At 40.1% G+C, this 22493-nt stretch overlaps 1 protein-coding gene across 6 annotated transcripts in view; it reads right to left on the bottom strand.

Moving 5' to 3' along the window:
• Positions 1–22493, bottom strand: part of TEC (tec protein tyrosine kinase) — a 48844-nt gene that overhangs the window by 20614 nt on the left and 5737 nt on the right. For 2 of the 6 annotated variants that reach the window (XM_027457126.3, XM_027457129.3), the window contains exon 2: positions 10454–10637. In XM_027457126.3, coding sequence (XP_027312927.2) covers positions 10454–10591 — 138 coding nt within the window. In that variant the 5' untranslated portion in view covers positions 10592–10637. Of the gene's footprint in view, positions 1–10453; positions 10638–10722; positions 10771–14920; positions 14943–16990; positions 17141–17785; positions 17933–22493 lie in introns of those variants that run through there. The other 4 variants (XM_027457127.3, XM_027457128.3, XM_072037639.1 and 1 more) reach the window with 4 other exon arrangements.

Genomic DNA, 22493 nt, shown 5'->3' with positions numbered 1-22493 from the left:
CACATTTTCATCCCCTTATTTTTCGAGTGTCAGATATGTTGAAATACACCCTGGCTCCTTTTAAGTCTTTTTCTTTTTTTTTAATGATTATTCTAGGAAAAGCAAGTATCAAATATTTCTGTTCACCTTCCTGCAGTGGCTCAAACTGTGACACAAGGAGAGAGATGCTGATTATTCTGACGTCACCTGACCTGAGCCAAGATCTGATTCTTGGGAAGAATTTCAAGAGAAAACAAAAATGCAAACAAACGTTAAGTGAGAAGGAGAAAATCTCAAATCCTGTATTGCAAAATATGAAACTGAGAAATCTTTATCATGGACTGGCTGCGTAATTTACTATTTACTCTTCTTCTGCGTAGCGGATGCAACCACCAGTACTGCAGAAACCAAAAAAAAAAAAAAAAATTCTCTGTAGTAGCACTGATGCAACTTCCTAACTTCCTAGCCATTACTACAGTGCATTACCTGAAATTTACTCTCCTCCCACAACTGAGCAGCAGTCAGTCAAATGTACGCAATTACAGTTCTGTTGTATTGCTGCTATCAAGTAAGGCAGCGACGTAAATAAGCGTAAAGGAAGCCAATAAATCACTCAGGTCTCCATCCACAGCAGGCCCTAAATTATCTACAATTTTTTGGTTGTCTAAACAACCAGTACGTAGCTTCAAGGTTCTTTCAGACAAATCTTCCTTTGTCTTCTGTGAAGTCCTCACAGAGCTCTGAGCCTGGCCAGACCAGCTGTAGCATTTCTGCCCCCTTTTCTCCCCTCTCAGACCATAGGTCCACCTCTCTGCCCATCAGGTGAGCAACACCTTTCCTTCTGCCATCCCTCTAGAAGCCCTAGAGTCATCTGAACATGAGGAATGGACAACTTAAACCAGGAAGGGAGGGGAGCCCAAGCGCGGGGGCATCGAAGGTGGGTGACCAGAGCCCCAGAACAGGATGTGAGGCTCTGGTCACGTACCTGAGGCTCCAACTGCTTCACCTGGTCTTTCAAGCTGTTCAAAACACCATCTTTCCATTTGTTTTGCATTGAATTTACAAGGCATTTATACAGTTTTATCTGACACTGCCATCTGAAAATGTTATATGGCACTGCCAAAACAAGCCCTGAGCAGAATGGAAACACAGGATTATCTGCCGCTTCTCTGCTCTCCATGAGGCTTGTTATCCACCAACAGAAAAAAAACTTGGATTAGTTCTTGACAAGTCTTTGCTGGCTGGTGTGACATTTTGTTGTCATCCAGGTATTTTCAGGAAGCCAGTTTGCTGTAGCACTTCTCTGGTAATTGAAATTATCTTCAGAGCTGGCAGTTTCTCAGCTTCTCTATAGCATTTTAAATCTAAGCCTTCCAAAGTCTTATTTATTTTCCAAGTCTTCCTTCACAGCACCTTTAAGATTCATGTGCTATGTGTAATCATAAGGTAAATGTTCTCATTCACACCTTCTCAGTGATTCAGTAACCATAACCTACATTTTTTAACTTCAGCTTAGTCTAATGTGAGCTCCATCTCACAGACTGCCAAATTATTCTAGAAAGATAATTATTTCAGATCCTCATTTTATATCAGTCTTCTGGTTTGGTAGATGTTACAGAGATCAGGGAATCATTATTGCACCATAACTAAATTATTTTACAACTTGATTTTCTTTTAGACTTGCTCTTTTCAAGTATGCATTCCCATGCATCTGTTATGCTGCCTTCATTCATATGAATAGCTTTAAATTATTTCTTTGATTTAAACAGCTTTTGGTCACACCTGCTTAAAATTTCCCCATCTGTGCCTACTGTTATCTGTCTTGTATGCTTTTAGCCAGTATGTGACATCTTCTGAATCATCATCAATACAGCAGTTCTGCTTATTAACATATATTTATTTAAATACAAAGTTGTGTGAAGTTGTGTGTATATATATACTATATATATATTGTATATATATATACATATATATATATGTATAGTGTGTATATACATATATATGTATATATATATATATACATATATATATATATATATATATATATATATATATTTCCCTGAAGGGGGAAGAGGAGGTAAACAACCAAAAAAGACCAGGAGGGATGAAATTTCATGGTTCTCAATGCCAACTTCTGCTGCATTCCAGTAGACTTCTATCCAGATCCTCTCTGTGACATTTCTCAAACTCTCCTAGGTGCTTTCCCGATGACTCTTGCTCCTCACATAAGATTTCTCTGTGGCCTCTGCTGCAGAACACAGCCTTCTCTTTTATTTACCTTGAAAGCTCAAAATGCTGACCAGCTTTATGAGCAGCTGTATTTTGAACAATTAATTCGTACTGTTTGATCCACCTCATTTCCTAAAACAAAGCTGATTTCTTACTGCATTTGCAGTGAACGGTTCATAGTTCAACCCTCCTCTTCCCCAGGATACCATACAACATTGGTAGAAGTAACTAATCAGTGGTAAAGTTATTTTTGGCTATCATACTGTCTCATCAGTGCTTCACACCATGTCTCTACCCACTTCTCAGCACACCTTAAGCTTTGATAAGCAGCTCCTCAGGACTGGGTTTTTGCTAGAAGTGTTCAGTGCTGTTCTGGGAGACTAGCAGCTATCACAAAATAATTAAATCAATATAAATATCAGTATGTACATGGCTTATATAATTTTTACATCCGTGAATATATTTGAAGCAAGGCTGAGCTCTTTCTTGTCAGCCATAGGTATCACACAATCCCACTGCTCTACCTGAGCAAACAGCAATAACAACACAGGTATTTCTACATCAGCAAAGCTATCTGTAAGTTTGCTTGTCATACTGTAACCGCAAGAGTACCCATTGATCAGTCATCTACACATTACCAAGTTACTTACTGATTTTCTGCCTTGATTTCTGTCTAATTCAGTGCAAAGAAAAGAAGTTAAACTTTCTTCCTAATGATGCTAATATGTGGAAGCAATGGTTGCAGTTATTACAGAAGTATTATACAAAGAAATTAGATAGGGTGGTTACTCATATTCTTAGTTAGTGTTCAAATACAGAGCCAGCAAAGAAGTAAAGAAGTTTGAAAAAAAAAAAAAAAAAAAAAAAAAAAAACCTATATCATCATTAGATTAGGATCATTAGAAATGCAAACACAATATCCTCCACACAGATGGATGTAACAGGCATTATTTTAAGTGGGATAACTTGTAAATACATCACTATACTCGCTCAGCGATGTAATTCATGCTGCAAACCACTGCTACAAGCTACCCTACTTCATTATTTATAATACATTATACATATTTTATATAGATATAAATATGTGTATGTGTGTTTAAACCATCACCTATCCTGACTGCACTTTAAAAAAAAAGATTTATTCTTTTTCTGACAAAGCTGGAAAAATGTGTTTAATTGCAATAAAAATGCAATTTTTATTTCAGTAAGAGCTGAACTGATCTAAAGCCACAGCCTCTTTTAGAGAAAGTTGTGAAAGCACGTCCCTAGCAAGTACAGCTAGGGATTTCTATGTGATTCATGCAGAAAGTGCATATCCACCTCTGGTGCTTTCAGGAGAAAACAGCAGCCAACCCACAGTCCTCCTCCAGGTCTAGTGATAGCGTTACTTTGCAAACTTGCATGTATTTTAGGAAACCTCTATCACCTATGATTTGGAATAAAGAAGCTCTGTCAATCCACTCATTTCAGTAGCTATTTATCATACATTAGCAAATGAGTAATCCATGAGGTCATTAGAAGCCTTTTAATAATGAACTTTTTTTTTTTTTTGAACTTTTTATTTTGAGCTTTCATTTATACAAGGAATTAAATCACCTATGCATTGACTAAGGACACCATAAAAATCAGGGTAATTAAAGAAGTGAAAAAGAACAAAGGACAAGCACCATAGGAATAAGCAACAGTAGAATGGATACTCATTACTCTTCTATTTAAAAGCTGTAAGAAAAGTGATTAGTATAGGCTTTAGGAACTCTGTATTGCTGTTATGCTCCAAAGGAAGCATTTGCACAAGATTAATGTTGCAATGCAGCCCCACAATTTTACCCTGAAACCTGCAGCACTAGAGTGGCCCCCAGAGCTTTTAAAGTTATTTTTCCTTCCTTAAAATATCACCATGTTCATTTCGGTAGCTTCTGTCTCCACTGTATTCAAATTACAGGAGCTGAATAAAACTTGTGCAAAAGAACCTTTTTTCCCTAGAAGAGACTTTCAAAATTAGGAACCCTCAAGAATATTTAGGTCCTTTAGGTCATTGTTCATTTAAATCCCAGTTATTTTTGTTTGTTGTAGCTGTCCTGCTCTTTATCCAGGACTGTTTTCACACTGGTCTGATCCTGATGGCAAATACCACTGCTGTCCATGAAGATGAGCGCACTCTGCACCTCCCAAGTGCAGCTCATCAGAAAGCCACCTTCTACTTGGCTCCATAGAAGCATCCTTCTAAGTAATACTCAGTCTTTTGCCTTTGGGGCTTTTATTTGTCTGCTCTGTGGTAGCAAATTTCTGCATACCAACAGATAGGCAAGCACAGTGTCTACCCCAAGTACCCTCTGTACCCTAGAGCTAGCATGCTCCTCTCAGCCCAGCCTCTCCCCTCTTATCCTCCCTTCGGTGTTGCAGCTTTTGAAAACACAGAAGTTGATACAAACCTTCTGCTGCTGCAAACTCTAATCCAAACAGCAAATATGAGCAAGCACCAAAGATGTTAAGGTTGAAAGGCATTTCACATGTCCCAGCCCATGCTCACAAGCTTTGTACTCAAGGTCAGTGCAAGTTGGCGTGGGCTGGAAAGGTTAATGAGAGCACGCCGCGTGGTGTGTGGGAGGAGAGCGACTAAACCACACAGATCAGCACCCTGCCAAGCTAAGGAGGATCACCACAAAGGAGCCCGAGAGGGGAAAAAAAAAAAACAAAAAAAAAAACACCACAGCACAAGGGAACACTCATCTGCTCCCGTAGGTACGACGATCCTGACAGTCAGCACATTGTTACCGACTGATGAAGTTATGACTGGATCCATGTCAACTTTTTGGAAGCACTGCCCTTGTGAGAAACATCGGTAGGAAATTTTTCAAACCAGCAAGATAGCAGGACATCCCCCTTGCGCAAACCAGCTCCTTTCAGCTGTTCTAGTGGCGAGAAGTACTTCAACACCTACGCCTATCTTGTCTTCATCTCAAAGAATTTCCTTTAACTAAAAAAATGCTTTTTATATCAAAAATCTCAGTTCCAGTGGCACTTTTAGTTTCAGTGAGCTGCTCCATCAGCATGATCTAACTAAAGCTTGTGTGAAATATGTGCTACCTGCTATCAGGACCATTCTGTTACACAGAAAGATGCTGACTCCAGTTAGGGCCCCTGGACTTCCCTAACACCTCCCAGACACATCTGGCCGTGCACTGAGAAAGAATTCACACTAGTACAACCTACGGCCACACAAGCAGAAGCAGGACAAGCCACGATCTCTTGATGGACCATTCTGGTGGACACAGTCGCTTGGATGCTATTTCTTTGTCTGTCCTGTTGGCTAATTCAAGAGGAATAAAAGATGCTGCTCAGGAAGCAGCTAATACACTCTGTGAAGCAGAATATCTGGCACTTTGCACTGTCTGCTGGTGAACACCAGCCACCAGGGACACTGGCAGAGCTGTAAAGTGAGTTTTCCTTTCTATTAATTGCACAGCTCATATTTACAGAAGCATTTCCTATTACAGTGATAAGGTAGACTCCCTGATAAACACCACGGCATTTTATTTCTTCAAAGAAAATAGTTAAGAAAAGTTGTTAGAAACATACCTGAAGTAGTATTCTGAGCTTTCACATCATGCAGAATCAGAAAGAGATTACCTAATAAAATATTTTACCCTCAAAGTATCAAGGTTATCCTTGTCTCCTCACCAGCACACCACATGCCTTTGTTGTACAACCAGATCATCTGGAGAAGTTACACTGTACTCAATGAATCCTGCAGTCATTGGTGAGCACAGCACAGGAATCCTCAAGAAGCAAGGGCCAGCTTGTGCAAAAAAGCCTCCTGCCTCCCACTTCCAAACCCATGTCACTACCACCATCTGCATAAATCTATTTAAAGCTGGGTTGGTAAGTCTACAACATGTATTTGAGAACACTGTACATAGCGTAAATCTTACTGACTGCAGGATAAGCAGTTTTATAGTACACCTCCATACTCATGAAAGGAAGATATTCCACTTCTTCCCTATTTTATACATTCATGATCAGCACTCTCTGCTTGGAGGCCAATTCAGTTATTTCTTACTGTGATGAATTTTTGTCTTCACTACAAGTGGAATCCATCACATTCACAACTCATTAGCCACTTTTGCAACACCAAGGGAAAAAAGACAGAAAATCCCCACTGGCAGCTGATAAACCCTTACAGGCTTCATGAAACTTATCAACTCAGCAATTTCTATCCTTGTCATTACTGTTAGCAAAATTCCATACTGCAATAACAGTGTTTCCCCAACATTTACAGTTAACAGCTTCACAGAATTTATGCCAGAAAGCCAAAACCAGAAGCCATCTCCAGCTTAAACAGAATATTCCTCTTTTCTGGCAACATATTAAAAATTCTTCTCTGTGACGCTTGGGACAAATCAATTCTTCAAGAATCTTTATTTTTAAGCTTTCTGATGTCCATCTTCTTAACCAACCTTAAGGTCATGCATGTATATATATTTTAAAGCAAAAAGCATAATGCCCAGAAGAAGTTAAGTCATAAATGCCAAGGACCTATTAGCTCCCTATGCAAAATAAGTTTCCCATGGCATTACTCAAAATTATAGAGCTTTGCACAGATGACCTAAACCAACGTTGTCCTTCCTCTGGTTTCTGTGCTTTGAAATCCAGCCACTCTAATCATTCTGTAGCTACACTTTATTGCTAGCTCACGCTGCCTCCATGACCTGTGTTCCAGCACTATTTCTAAATGCGGAAGCACCACCTCCCCTTCCCATGACCATAGTGCAGCTCCATCTTCAACGCAGGCACATTGCACCACCGTGCAAACATGACAGGGTGCCTGAGCTGCTTCAAAGCACATGTTTAAAAAAAAAAAAAAAAGGTTATGAGCAAGTTTAAACAAGGTTTTAACCTGGTTCCTAGCACTGGTGCTTATAAATAAGATAATTGCTCCAAGTAGGTATACGGCACTCTGCCAGTTTTTCAGAAAAAGCAGAGAGCAGTGCTTGTATAATGGGCAGATTCTGGTCAAAAAGCAAGCGAACTCCCGCCACTGTCTGCAAAGAACGGAATCAATGAGATCTCCCAGAAGTATTTATAAGAACAGTGTTTTCTATGGTTGACTGCTTTTTGTTGTCATGTTTCACTTCTGTCACCAGACATACCAAGTCTCTTCTTCTGTTGCCCTGTGTATAATCCCAACCTGCCCCACACTTTGAGAATTGACTAATTTGGTTAAAAAGATTTAATTTAATCTTGTTTAGAAAAAAATAAATAAAAAAGAAAAGCAGTATGATTATTCACGTGAACACAAACATTGGGTATTCTTCCTGAATTCTCTCTGCCGAATTCCCATGAAGTCAAAATGGAAAAAATGAGGAAAGACTTCAGCTTGGCCAATGACCACACTGGGAATCAAATCCTTGCCTGGAGGAGCAGAGCTCAGCCACCCTGAGCAAACTGCTCCTACTACAGCTGTGGGATCCTCTTGGCTTTGGGTTTCCACGCTTATCTTACCAATCTGAACTTTGAATACTACCAGCCCTGAAATGAAACCAGTCTGTACCTATCGTTTCTCTGTCACATCTTTAAATTCAAGCAGTAAATCACATTTCATTTCAGCAGCAAGCATCCAGCTATTCAGAGGAATTGGAATTACTTTCACCTCCAATGTCTTTTTTTAATCTTTTACATAAATAACTTCAGCCAGATTATACATCTGTCTTACCGTTAATACAGATTTACAACTGGGCTTTAAAATAATAATAATAATAACAAAACCCCCAACCTTTTTCCATTTAAGTTGCTCAGTGACACAATGGAATAACTACCACTGTGTGACGGACATCTTAGTCACACAAGTTTTTCTCAAATAGAGGCCAAGTACTACTGATTTTAAACACTGTGTACTCCTCTAAGAGCAGAGCTCATTATTTTCAGACGGTACTCTTTGTAAAATAAAATGCTGATTAATGTTTAAAAGAATATAAAATGGGAAGAACAGTGAAAATAAATGGTTTTGAGGCACAGGTAGTAAAGCTGTATTTTATGGCTGAGCCAGTTTAACAACTTGTTGATGTCAACAGTTGGAGCCTTCTGTCCTCCTACTCGACCTGGCACTGCCTCTGGCACTTGTTGGATCCTGCACTGAGCTAATTCAGCTTGTCAACACAGCAGAGCTCTCATCCAGCAAAAATAAAAACAGATCAAGTATCTTTCTGCTGATTAGCAAATTTATTCAGAGCAGCGCAGAGCCCAAGAAGTGCCCGGACCAATTCAAGCAGGTTGAGAGCTGCTGCAAGGCAAGGACAGGAAGAAGATGGACCTGCCTCTTTCAGCATCTGGGCTGTGTGGGTGTAATGTATAGTTTCACTCCAACAGTCCTGGTCTCGGGCTGGAACCTTTTAAGATACTGCCTCCACAGCTGAGGACACTATGAGCTGTCCCGCTCCATCTCACTGCGAGCAAAACCAACGCTTTAACCCCCTCTCAGACAGACCTGCCACTGAGTCTCCTGGAAGGGTATCTTAGCTGAAGGGTATTAACCTGCAGGGGAAAGGTGATACAGAGTTGGAAAGGGTAACTTTGTGAAGGATAACTAGACCTGCAAAACCTGTTAGTTACATTTCTCTTTGGATTGAATGTAAGATGACACATAAAAGCCTGCAGGACATGTTTCAGAGGGCATCTGAGCCCTCATCTTCTTTTTTTTCTTTTTTTGCCCAGAGAGTAAATATATACAGAGAATTAGTTGCATTGTCAAGTCAGTACATATCTTAATGCAGCAGTCAGTGAAAAATACATAAATTTGTATCTCATTTTTAATCTTTGACTGTGTCCAAACTACACATAGAAAATGGCAGCTATAATAGTCCTCTGTGGAGCACAGTAACTGAACTCAATTCTGCCGCAAGCAGAATTAAGAAACAGGAAAACAGGGTTAGCAAAGGTTGGCAAAGAAACGGGGTTAGCAAGGGTTGGCAAAGAAACAGGGTTAGCAAGTCTTAGCTCTTCTCTACGCCCTTCTTTCATTGGAGGTAAGACATCTGACACAAGAGGTTGCAGAGCCATCTCCACTACATTTTTGCATTGAATGGCTTTCTAGTGTGCAGCAAGTGACCTTCTAGCTATCACAGCCATTTTAATTGCTTTCCACATTGCAACAAATCTGGAAGGTAGGCTCTGTTAAGTGGGAAATGCAGTCCCTCACCACTAACAGCACAATGGGGCACTTCAGAAACAGGTGACCTTAATGAATTTGAGTCTGGAGCTCATTCAAAAAATTCTGGTCTGAGAATTTGCCTAATTTACACTCGTGACTTCTCATATAACTGAATTTATGTAGGATTTATATAGCGATAGGCTGCTAGTACTGCCAAGGATAAATTGTTTCCAGCTTTGGTTCAATTTCTAGGTTGCATGGTCTACCCTAATCGATCCCATCTCTAGTGAGCTTGGTCTGTAATGCATTGCTCCTACCAAACGCACTTGCTCCTGTTTGAATTCAGAAGCCAGTTACTTCCCAGAAGTCAGTCAACATTCTCACTGCCACATACAAGATGGGGCTGGCCAGCCCAAATTGGAGGGGGGAAGGAAAAAAAATTAAGCCCTATTACCTAGCAAAGTCAGAAAGCTTATTTGAATTTTTTTTTTCCAAAACTCATGTAAAAGAAGTTTATATATGAACAAGAGCCAGAAAGCAGCGATACCAAAGTTACAATAAACCCTTTAGTGAGGACAGACCCTACATGAGATACTATGTGAGAACCTACAGAAAGACTAAAGGGCATCCCATTAAAAAGGGGAACATGTAAACTTCTTGCTGAAGCCTTTCAAGCACAGTATCCAAGAGGCTGGATTCAGAAAGAATGATGCTAAAAACAGTCAGTAATTAATTGTTAACAGTGAGTAATGCCAGCAGTAAAATTATGCCAAGGCCCTTCAGTTGGAAATGGCCAGAAACAAAACCAGAGAAGTTGAGAGAGAAAGAAATCAGTTCTTGATGATCAGTTGTAAAAGCTGCTTTAACTTGCTCTTGTCATCCTGATTAGGAACCAGTTTATGCTAACTACCAGACGTATTATTTACACCTCTATAAACCTTCATTATAAAAAGAGAAAAGAGAAACAGTAGTTCACGATTGTTGCCACCCACCCCATCCATCCCTGACAGTATGATTATCCTGTAAGAAAAAAAGCTATTAGAATATAAAAGCACAAAGAAACAAAGGCAGTCTATTGTATAAATCCGTATCGCCTACCTCTGCTCGACCTTCATAATACGTTAACATAGACTTTGTAAGTACAAAAAGCCTCTCTTTGTAGTTTAAGGGAGAAGTCCTCTTCTTCTGCTGCGACCTTTTAATCAAGATCTCTTGTAGAATAGTAGTCATATTCATTTCAGCCACTTGTCACCTCTTGTTTCTAGCCATTGAATATCAGTTCCTGTGAAGATGAGAGAAACAAATTACTGTATCTTTGGAAGATCACAGATCTGTAGATTTCTGTAGTGAAAAGAGCTTCTACTCACAAGTGAAACTAACTGAAAACACAGAAAGCTGGAGCTCATCTGAAACACCTGGAAGTTCACAAAAGTTAATGATTAGACAAGAAAGATCAGTCATTGCTCAACTGAGAGCTGCACAGACATATTCCCAGGAGGCAAAGAGCCCGTAGGGGCAAAATAAAGGGCACTGTAGCCTTTGTCAGAGAAAATACAAGTGAGAAGTCTAAAACATGCAACATAGTCTAAAACATGAACATATTCTTCACCACAGCGCCAAACAGACTCCTAATATATATCAAAACTTAAACCATTGAAAGGGAACATCTTGTAAAAAAATCTCCACAAAACTTGGCTCTGAAGGCCCAGGAAGGAACTCAGCACCATCCTTCCCATCCCACCACCAGGTTCTGAGCCACTGCCCACATTTGGGATAGCATGGGGCAATGAGATTTTAATTAAGGCCCATACATATGCAACTGATTTTTGGGAAAAAAAAAAAAAAAAAAAGAAAAAAAAATTTTGCTCTAGAAAATTAAACATGAATCAGTAAAAAACATTTTGAAAATTCATACAAGTTACATCAGTGAACATTTCACACAGTGGCTTAGAATATCTCCATTCATGAAGAGAGAATTAAGGAAGCCCATTTCTCCGAAATTGCTGAACGCATGCCCTCCATCTTCTGTTTAGAAAGACTTCAGGTTGACTATCAAAAATCTAAATCATTTATATTTGGCAGTTCTGATCGGTTGGTAAAGTCGAACTGCTTTAACATTTTACACCGTGCCTGATAGCCGCAGGATGGCTTTAGGCATGCAAAGGCACTCACTGCTACTTCCTTTGCAAGGCTGGCTCCAGCACCCTGCCAGATAGAAAGTGGAAGGCAATTTCTCCCTCGCCTGCTCACCCCTGCCCACCGTGCCAGCCTGTGAGGTGTTGGTAGGAGTGCTTCTGCCGTGTGGTGAAGAAGACGAGGAAGCAGGTTCGCCTGACCCACCAGAGCACCAAGGGCAGGGACCTGGCACCCTGGCACCTCTCCACTGCGACTCAGACCAGAGCAGCACTGCTGCGGGGTGAAGCTACGACTTGAGGAAGGAACAGCAGCAAATGCTGAAGCACCGGTGACCACAAATATCTCCCATGTGTGGGTGAGGAGAGGATAGGGTCTGAACACAAACCCAAGCCCTAGCTAAATACTGCACATCTCTATGCCAGCAGGAAAATCTCTCTGACCTACAAAAAAAAGCTTTTCTTAGCTCTCACAAGGATTACTTTATGCATGTATTTACTACTTACACTACTTCAAAATTCACCACATATACATTTTTCTCTGGGGGTGACACACCTCTGATATGAACAACATAGTACATTTCACAGCATCATACAGAGAAGCTTGAAAAACCACAAGCCTCCTCACGATATTACCTTACAGGAGTAAAGTTTAAATAAAGTTAAATGTAAACACATTCATTTTAGTGCCTCTCCTTTTGCTTTGTTCCCAAGCCTTTCATTATTTGTTGTGACAATACATGAAATGACACCCTTTGCCTTCCAGTCTAACCCTGCCACCACATTTTACTTGGCCAGTTAATCTCTCATATCCATACTCCTACCATTTCTCATAGCTGGACATATCTGTTCACTGTTTTAAAACATCCCTTCCTTTTCAAGACATATCTCTGCATAAGCTGAAGAATTAGTCTGTGGTTTGCGTGGGACTACAAAGTACAAAGAGGTTAGGAAGTATAAATCAAGATTATGATGGAATTATTATGAACAATCTCTTTTTGCTTTTTCTCTTCCTTTGATGCATGTATATAAATACATTTTGTTGGTCATCTGTCACTTTGTGTTCTTGGGAGGAAGACTGATTTTTGAATTAGTAATTGTCTTTAATGACTGACACTGCCAAATTCTACTTTATTGCCCTTTCAAAAATAAATTGGCAATCTTAAAGGTAATTGCAGAAGCAGACTACCATGAACCAAAAATACAAACACTGTTCAAATAATTAAAAGTCAGTATTAACTTTCAGACCAGCATAAAGCTTGCCAAACTACAAGAGGTCCCATTATAGGCTCTCCCACTCAAAACCACCACCGTGTTCTCTATAGTACAACTTACTCTCTTGACACTTACGAAAAATGTAATTGCCTTAGAAATTGTGCTCTCAGAAGTCTGCCCTAGAGACCACAAGAAGGATTCAAAATTAACTATGATTTCAGATCTCAGTACTGATAATGCTAAAATATTTCACTTTACTGCCAGCCCTCTTTGGTCAAGTTAACAATACAAAGAAACAAAAAAAATCCTTCTGACAGAATGTTTTAAAAAATAGTTGGTCCATGTCTGCATCTGATTGCTACAAGCATTTATCTACACTGACTTATCACTGCTACAGAGATCTCTGCAGATTAAGACCAGTTTTCCAGGTCAGAAAATCAGCCTTTGACTCTGTATCTAATCACAGAAATCTGCTTTTTCAAGCTAACGGCTCTTGCCTCATTTCTGTTTCCTTAAATAAGGCTCAGGACAACTGAACTCTCACCTTTAACTCTGAAAGCTCCTTTCCAAACTTCTTTGAGAAGAACCTTTAACGATCACTCTTACCTCTTATCAAACCTATTCATCACTTCCTTTTCTTCAGCACAGTTTTGGAACTTTTCTGCACTTTTCTCCCCAAATATTCCATTGTTCCCAAACCATTCCTCACTCCATGAAACTACGGCATGACACATTCTTATCTTGTTCCAAACAGCTGTGGGAGTTTCATACTGCCACCCATCTAAAATTTTCATAACACCTCCTGCCAAGGGCTTGCCCAGTTCCCTGCCAACCGTAGTTACACGACAACAAATACAATCGAATTTGCAGTGGTGCTGAGTACCCATAATCATGACCGAAATCAGGAAGAGTTATAGACACTTAACCTTTTGTAGGTAAAACAAAACAAGCAAAAAACACACTCAGCCTTAGGCATCAAAAGTCTGCATCAGCTTGCACTGATCGATCTTTACTTTATACACTATTTGACTTCAAGGCCAGGAAGTCACCACACTTTCCTCAGAACAAATAATAATAATAAACTGTTAAGATAAATCTGTTAAGTCCATGTTGGTCAAGGTCTACAAAGTACTTTTTTTCCTTGTAGACAGAATTGCGTATGCATGCGACCCATGAAACCTAGTGTTTCACTAGGGAAACTGAAGCATCAAGTGATTAGGTTTTGCAACAGAGCTCCTGGAGTTGCAACACCACTCCTGGAGTTGGGAACTGCTGGTTCCCACTCCCATCTCTTGGATTGTATCTTTTGATTGAAGCAATTAGCCATTGCAAGCCCATCAGTAAGCACATGCAACATTCAAACAGCTGAATAAATGGATGAAAGTCACAGTGGAAGCTCTAGTTAGGAGGGAAGAAGTGCATCCCAATCTAGCTGGACCTTCTCCAAACCCAAGGTGTTAAGTAATTGCTGCTTTTCATGGCAAGGCATACTTATCACACCAGTCGTAAAACAAACTTCAAGAGGAAACATTTGTCTATATCTGAAAAAATAAAATCAAGCTGAAGCTCTGTTTTCTAAGTTTACCCCCCTCCTTAATGATGGTTGTAGCATTTACCTGCTTGCTAGTTTGGGTTTTCCTGTGGAAAGTCTTAATACTAAGCTGTAATACTAGTCTTATAAGCTGTAATACTAGTCTTAATACTAGTCTTAATACTAAGCTTAGTACATGGCTGCCAACCACAACAGAGAACCTCTCTAGCAAATGGGCATCCTCAGCTTTCTGTCTCGGATTTCATGAATCCTGCACAAATGTTCTCAGGTTTGAGGTCCATCAGTCCAAACTGGCAGTAATTCCAGGTCTCTGAATTTAACATTGAAAACTTATCACCTAGTCTACTACATTAATTAAAACAATGAAACATTCATTCATTCACAGGGTTATTAAAAAACAAAAGGTCAGAATATCAAAATATAAAAATCTTAAGTACACAGGTGGTACCTTGTAATGCTGACGCAAATCCGTTACTCTTCATGAATAGTTCTGGGGTTTTTCTTTTTGTTTTGGTTGTTTATTAATTAACTCAATTCACTGATCAAGTTCATAATGTATCCCTGCAAACAGCTGCAGTGGCATAAGTGGCAAATAAGCAGCACACAGCAGTTCTGGGTAGAGAGCAGAAACAGCGCAGAAGGAAGAAGAAAAGGAGAACTCCTTACCCTGGTTTTTCTGCTGAAGCTGATGTTGCTTTACCATGAAACAACAAACTGAGTTTCATGTGAATAGTTACTTACATGAGTATTCAGCACGGGCTTATTTGAATAATTACTACTGGATGTACGCAAGGATTGCAAGATCTGCCCTTGCGTTTCAAATGGCAGGGAAGGCTTTTTGCACCACTTACGATGTTGCAGATTCCAGAAAATAAAAGACAACCGAATAAAAGGGAACTGTTATTAACCCCTTTTCAAACTGCAAATTTCACAGAAATACGAATACAGAAAAAATGTACTTTAGCATAACCTGTTATAATTTTAAAGTTGGAATGGTAGTGAAAAACACTGTAATGATATCTGAAATGTATCATATGCCATAAAAAAGGAGAAGTCAAAAATACTTGGATTATGTTTTTTTTCCTCTCTTCTTTTAACAGCAGACTCTCAGAAATCACTTCTATCGTATCTAAACTATTTTTTTTAAACTGACAGAAATGCAATTTTGGGGGGCTGTTTTCAAACAAATTTGAAAAAATTACACCCAAATGTTTGAAAAACCTTCCTCTCTGCTTGAAAGACAAAGTACCAATGGGCTAGTTTTTTATATAAACACACTTTGTGAAAATAAATTTCATATTTGCATGCGCTGCACTTAGTTAAAGAAGTAAGCAGGCTACGGGGTAACTCATTGACTCAAGATTTTCCAAGATAAGCATGTGATGTTACAAAATACACTTTGTTCACCTGAAAGCTACTCACGTACACATATAGGAGAATTTCATTGTAACCCAAACAGGTTTCCCAAAACTCCTGAGAAAGGGGGTCACAACATTTCACAGACCTTTTAGCATTATAACTTGGGTAGCTGGGTACATAAGTGAAGAAAACAATGCTGGAAAAGTCCCTATCTTATTTCTCCTTACGATGATGAGTTTAGGAGACTGACATATACCTATCTCCAAGTCATTTGTAAATTCAGCTGCTGCTCCTGATCATGGTCCCCTGTAAGCAGTACACTCCAAGCACTAGGTTATCCTCTTACTGATTTATCATGCACCTTTTTTCTTTAATTCCCTCATTAATAAATTATTTAGGAAAGGAACTAGTGCTTTATGAAACAAAACATACATTGCCATCCATGACGTAGAAAATGCTTTTTTTTTTTTAATTTAAATTACCTACTACTACCTTTGAGTTAGCAACACTACAGAACACCATATGAAGAACTGATCAATTTTCACTATGCCCATCAACTTCTTGAATTTTTACTCATTCCTCTACAGCTAACTATTTATAGCTTTTCCTATTTCTTCAACAGAAAAGCCCTGCAGAACCTGTAAATTTGCACTGTTATGCCTTCGGTTTATTCAGATCCAAACCTCTGCAACATTTATAAGTTCTTTGCTGGAAGAAAATAAAACTGAAATTTAGTTCGGGACAGAGGAAAATGGGCAAAAATAAATTCTAAAACATCTGTTAAAGCAGCCAGTTATTATGAGTTTGTCTTGTGATTTCAAAGACTGGAAATAGCTTCATTTCTGAAGAAAAGCAAAACCCACTGCCCAAGGCTTTCAAAGCTCTTTGAATATGAACTTCCTCCCCCTACCTTATTTATTGTGTGCCAAGTGGTGCTGGTAAGGCTGCAAGATCTGCAAGCCTGTATTATTAACACTCTTTCAATGCTTGCAAAAAGTTTTTTCTGCTTTTCACCGTCAGCTACATCGATTAAAGTTTAACCTCTACCGTCATCCAACCCCTTATCGTCACACAGAGTAATAACAACATGGCCTGAAAATGTGAAGGTTTACGTGACTAGGGGAAAAGGCTCTTTATATGTACACACATATATAGAGGGTCATTGTAAATCATCATATTCATGGAAAATTAATTTAAAATGTATGCAAAGCCAGTTTGATTTTTTTAGGCTTTTATTCTGTTACCACATACGTAATGTGGCTTTGCATCACCTTCTGCTCATTAGCATATATAGCACTTAAAGGCTGCCATTATTTTCATAAATAATGTTGCTATTAGCGTTCACTACTATTGTCAAATTTTATTCCAGCACCTTACCTTTGTTGTAGACTATGACAAGCTTTTGAGGCAATGCTCCACAACTGAACGGTGCCTCCCACAGAAGAAACTCACTGTCAGGTCTTCTGCAGGCAGAACTGGCCTTTTCTACTGAGAATCTGTGGTTTTGGGCTCACCAGAAGCCATACGCAGCCTGACACAAACTAAAATAACCTGTTTGTCAGCAGGGTTTATTAACTCAGGCTTAGCTATAGTTCCTGCCTTCACCCAGCTTCCAGGCAAGAGCTACGCATATTTGGGTGCCTTAGTGCACAGGAGGACCAAACCTTTACAAGACAGACTTAAACCCAGTTGAGCCTTCTGACCGAACCTCCTGCAATGGCCAGAAAAAGTCAGATGTCAGAAAATTAGCAATATTTTAGTCGTCACATGATTGCCTCAGCCATTTCACTGCATCGATAGCACTTCAGCACGCTGCTGCGAGCAGCGGGACTACAACTGGCCAGAGGAGGCAGAGGCTCCGGAGATTTGTGCTGCACAAAGGTCTGCTAAGGAATATTAGCTCAGCTTCCTTTCACAAATATAACCGGCCCTCAGCTGACAGATGTAAGAGGAAATGGAAAAGCATGAACAGAAGGGGCAGGTCAGGGTCGGAACTGGGAGGAGGTATGTGCGTGGGTTTTCTTTGCTTTGCATCCTTCAAAAAGAAGCAGTTCTCTTTGCTCTGGCAAGCATATTTAAAGCAAGGTTAGAGAGGAAGATGGGAGAACTACCCCCAGACCTGCATGGCACTGACTTGGAGGAGCAGAAGCTGAGAGAGAGCAGAGTACTTACTTCACTTGTAACAGACTGGCTACTCCACCGTCTTCCTCTGGCCCTGCAGCCCTGGGTGGACGTTTTGCAAAGCAGAACCACTGCCTCAGCCTTTCTCCTTAAAGCCCCTTCTGATAAGGAGGGAGGAGGAACAGTAACACCCACTTACTAAAAACACAGGCAGAGATGAGATTGGCAAGGCAAATGGGTGATGCTTGTGGAAAAGCTTTTCTTCCTTCTACAGGAAACTGGAGATTATGAGTGATGAAAAAATAAATGTTCTGCTAAATCAGACGCTGAACCTATTTCTGTTCAGGAATCCTAAGGATCACCATTAAGTAACAGGTCAATTGCTATTGTACACTAAACTTCAAATTTAAGAAAAGCACACCAGATCCATGGGGGAAGGGAGAGAAGGAGAAAAGGAGAGAAGAAGAGAAGTCAGTGCCTGAGGCTGTCCTTTTTAACTGTAGTAAAGGAGTAATTTTAATTCAGCTTCTTCATAATTTGAATTTGATTTTCCTAACGTTACACAATCTCAGGTGATTAAGTGATACATCATAGCACAAATAAACTCAATTTATTTCAGTATTCAAGGCACACATTTGACATGGCCTAACAGATACCGTGACACATACAAATTGTGACTTGTTTCACATGCAGGGGTTGTCTAATACTTCCTAAGTTTTGCAAACACTAAGATGAACTTCAACTAAACAACTGCTTGCTCTCCAATTCTGAAGTTAATTCTCTCTGCTCTCCCACCATACACACCAAGTGACCAATACCAAACTAACTTTCACTAACTTGAATATGATCACAGTCTTGTTTTGTTACTTAAAGTGGAGAAAGGAAGAAGTAAGCCCTATATTAACCATCTGGCAGCATCTCTCCTCTGGCCCCAAGCCCCTTCATTCTGGAGCTAGAAACAATCTCCTACACACAAAAATCAGCACCCAGCCTTCTAGATCATTACCCATGGCCATCTTAAAAGCTACCAAGAAAACTCAGTCAGTGGCTGGAGGAGACTATTTCTAGCTTGAACACTCTTTTTCAGCAATAAGCCAACCTGAAATACTTCTGAGAGGCTGTCTGCCCTCTGCACCGAAGGATTACCACAGCAAAATGCCACTGATACATTTACACGGCACAGCTGAAGCCACAGAAATCTTGGCTTGGCTCTTGGCAGCAGCAAAGCAGTACCAGCCCAGCACTACCCTGCACTTGTATTACTTCTCTGGAATTACTCACTCAGGTGCAGATTATGCTGCACCTGCTTCTGATCCTAGCCAGGCTGTTGCCAGCTTCTCTGGCCTGTGCTCTTTCGACAAAACAAGGATGAGCCCAAGGACAAACATCGGGAGACGCTCATTCCACGGCTGATGTATAGGTTTCAAAGAATGCCAAGAACTGGATTGGTTGTACATTTGGTAAAGGCTTTATGAACTAGAAACACACTTTGCATGCCTCAAAAAGAATACATAGAAGTGGTCTGTAGGGACATCCCACAAGAAGTGAAAGCTGGCATTGATTATTGCTTCACCTCAACCGCTCTCTTTCCCAGGCTACCCTTAAATGATCTCATGCCTTCCCTTACATACGTAGAAGCATGGTGCGTCACGAAGCACCTAGAATTTCTTCAAACACCAGCAGGAAACCCAGTGACACACAGGTTATGAAATCCATCTTCAAAGGCCAGCCTTTAGTTAGTCTGTAGTTAGCTTTACAAAAGCTCTGGCTATGCATCCAGTGGAGCCACACTAAACCCAGGCATAATGATCTGGCTGATGTCAAAAAGCTTGCAACTCATCCCCACAATTATTGAAATAAGTTATCTGGAGATGTTCCTCAAAGTTAAGGGTTATCTTTCATCGAATCAACAGAGTTTGGTTTTAATTCGCGCTGCAAACATCAACTTGCAGTTCTTGCAGTTTTACTGCTAGGGAAGCAAGCTATTTACCTAGCAACTGGCTCCTTTCTGCACTCTTTCTGCACTTGTTTTATTCAACAGAAATGTGAAGGAACTTTCTACTTCCTCAGAGATACCAAAATTGATAGCAGGCCATAACTCCTTATATGTTTGTCTGCTAAGATTATTTCTAGCATTCCAATCATCAGATTTTCTTTAGTTGGATGAAACTGTCCCACCAGAATCCAGATTCAAATCCCTTTATAAATTCTGCAAGATATTTTTTCTTTCCCCCATGCTCCCAATGGAAGACAACTCTTAGCACATGCGGCATAAAAGCCAGCTGACTGCTTTAGCATCTGCAGTGACAGCTATGCACGCATGCTTGAGCCTTAGCATATGGGAAAAGGAGCCCAGAGCCATCTGTGATACGCTGGCTACATCCCAGCTAAGCACCACACGACCACAGAAGCAAGGATGTGGCTGGGAAGAAAGAGTTGCAAGGAGGTCCTGAGGTCAGGCAAAAACTACAAACAAGTAGTTGGCTTTCAGGGAATTTGGGGGAATTTTAAGCGTGCGGCTTGCAGAAGAGAAAGTACCAGGATAACCAACGGGCTAGAGAGGAGTGATGGCAGATGCATTGCTCATTTCTCATATCAAAGCAAAATTGCTCAGGACCGGATGAGAAGGCCTTGAACCAGCTCCAGGGGCGCGATGTTCCTTCCCTCTGGGTTTTGGAAGACCACAATCTACTCTCCATATTGCTAAAATCGTGATCTTCAAATCTTTTATCAAGTATCCACCCTTCTTAGTCACACATGTAGATTAAAGGGAAGCCAAGTTCAGGTCTTCTCCATAACAATAGCTGTTAACAACCGTGCTGTAGGAACAAATTTGACCATTCTCTCTCCAAAATTAAAAGCAGTTTAATAAATTCTTATCTTCTTTTTAGTTAGCACTTTAGTTGCTTTTGCCAAATGCTCTATGAAGAACACCTTCACAGCAAGCTGGAAGGCTGAAATCAATACATTTCACAGACAAGTTAAGTTATCAAAGGCAAGAGTCAAAGACATTTGTGAGCAAGAGATTAAGCACAGCTCCCGCTTGCACTGTACACCAGGAGCATCCCAGTGTTCGTACACCGGCATTACACTTTTAGCAAAATTAAGCATGAAAAAGGCAAACTTGAGGTAAGCATATATGCTGCTTTGTGGTAAGATACTAGCTATTAATGACAGAAATTTGCATAACATACCTTTTTCATTGTAATGACTGTTGAATTAAAATATATATATATATACACCAGAAACTACACTATGTTTAAACACATTCATTAATATGGCCATCAATATGAAAAATACACTTATATTAATAATAGTTTCTGTCTCTATTTAAAACCAAGCACCCACTGGAACATGCAGAAGCTGCAACGGTGAGAAATAGCTCAGTAATAAGCAGGGGAAATTCAGCTGAAGGCAAAGCTGTGAAGTTAACTCAGATGATAAACTTCTGACTTGAACTCACGTGTTGGAGTCCAGGTTGACAAATGAGTACATTTCCCCTGACACTCTTTATTATCTTGAGGCAGGACTGTAACGTCACTTGATAACTGTTGCTTGTTTGCACCTATTTAGTATCCCCACACCTTCTCTCATACAGACAGAGCTGATAGCTCTAGAGTTACTGGTCACAGCTGTCTTCAGTACACCAGGAAAACCCAGGCCAACAAGTGAGGGGCAGGAAATATTGCAAGTTCCGGTGTCTCAAGTTTCCCCTGCATCATTTTCATCAGGATACGTCCTCTCTGCTACATGAAACAAATACAAGAGTTTGGATTGGAAATGAATGACTGCCTACAGTTCAGCTGAGATGCAGTACTACTGCTCGCACATCTGGCATTCACAGCTTCCCAAACTGTGCAATTTTTGCTCCACTTACCAAAACAGTGGTGTTGGCAAGGACCACATTCTTATCTTCTGCTTCCAGCCTCTCTCACCTTCTTATGTTGGATGGGTTACAAGGAAAATTTCACATAACTGAAACTCAGATGAAACTCAACTCAAAATTCCCTCACTCTCATTTTACTGAAATGGGACAACACAGCTCTTGGTGCTCAAATTACCACTCAATTGCACTCAGAACTGTAGTAATAATGCTACCAGACAGAATTTCACGTTGTCATGCTTTGTGTTTTGCTGGCATGCGACTCGAAGGACTATATTTACAGCAGCTTTCATTTTCTTTAGTAAGTTAACAAAGCCTTTCAGTTTCTGCTTTGCTCTGCACTTGAACTAGGTGTATGTTAGGATACGGATTAAAAAATAAAAAGCAAATACAAAAAGACCTCTCTAAGTAGAATCCACACTGCTGGGTACTTTCTAAACAGGTAACTGGAAGAGCAAGACCTGTTTTCCTGAAGTTTTGAGGCAGATCCCAAAGAGTTCTACCCTGAACTTATCTGCAGAGTTCTGTTAAATGGTTTAACTTTTACTTACATTTCAGCCTTTTACTAATTAAGTCTTTGCACAGAAGACTGAAAATCCAGGATGCGACCTTGAAGAATGCCTTCTTCACATACAACACAAGCAACTCTAAAGGACTTTAGTTTCACTGCTGTCAAGTACATGTATAAGTATTGATTCAGGGAAGTAATTTCTCACTGAACCTGAAAATCAACACAACTGAGGCAGTGCTGTCATCTTGTGTTTTCTCTTTTTCCCAAACCCTTGCTCACACGAGGTGGTGAGCATCTCATCTTACCTCCACTCGCCTTGATGTCAGCTCTCAGATGTCGGGGTGCTTCAGACATCGTGAGATAAA

This window comes from Anas platyrhynchos, chromosome 4 (assembly GCF_047663525.1).
Source record: "Anas platyrhynchos isolate ZD024472 breed Pekin duck chromosome 4, IASCAAS_PekinDuck_T2T, whole genome shotgun sequence".
In the NCBI taxonomy this organism is placed as follows: Eukaryota; Metazoa; Chordata; class Aves; order Anseriformes; family Anatidae; genus Anas; species Anas platyrhynchos.
Note: the sequence above shows the minus strand (reverse complement) of the source record. Positions and strands in the feature narration are given on the sequence as shown.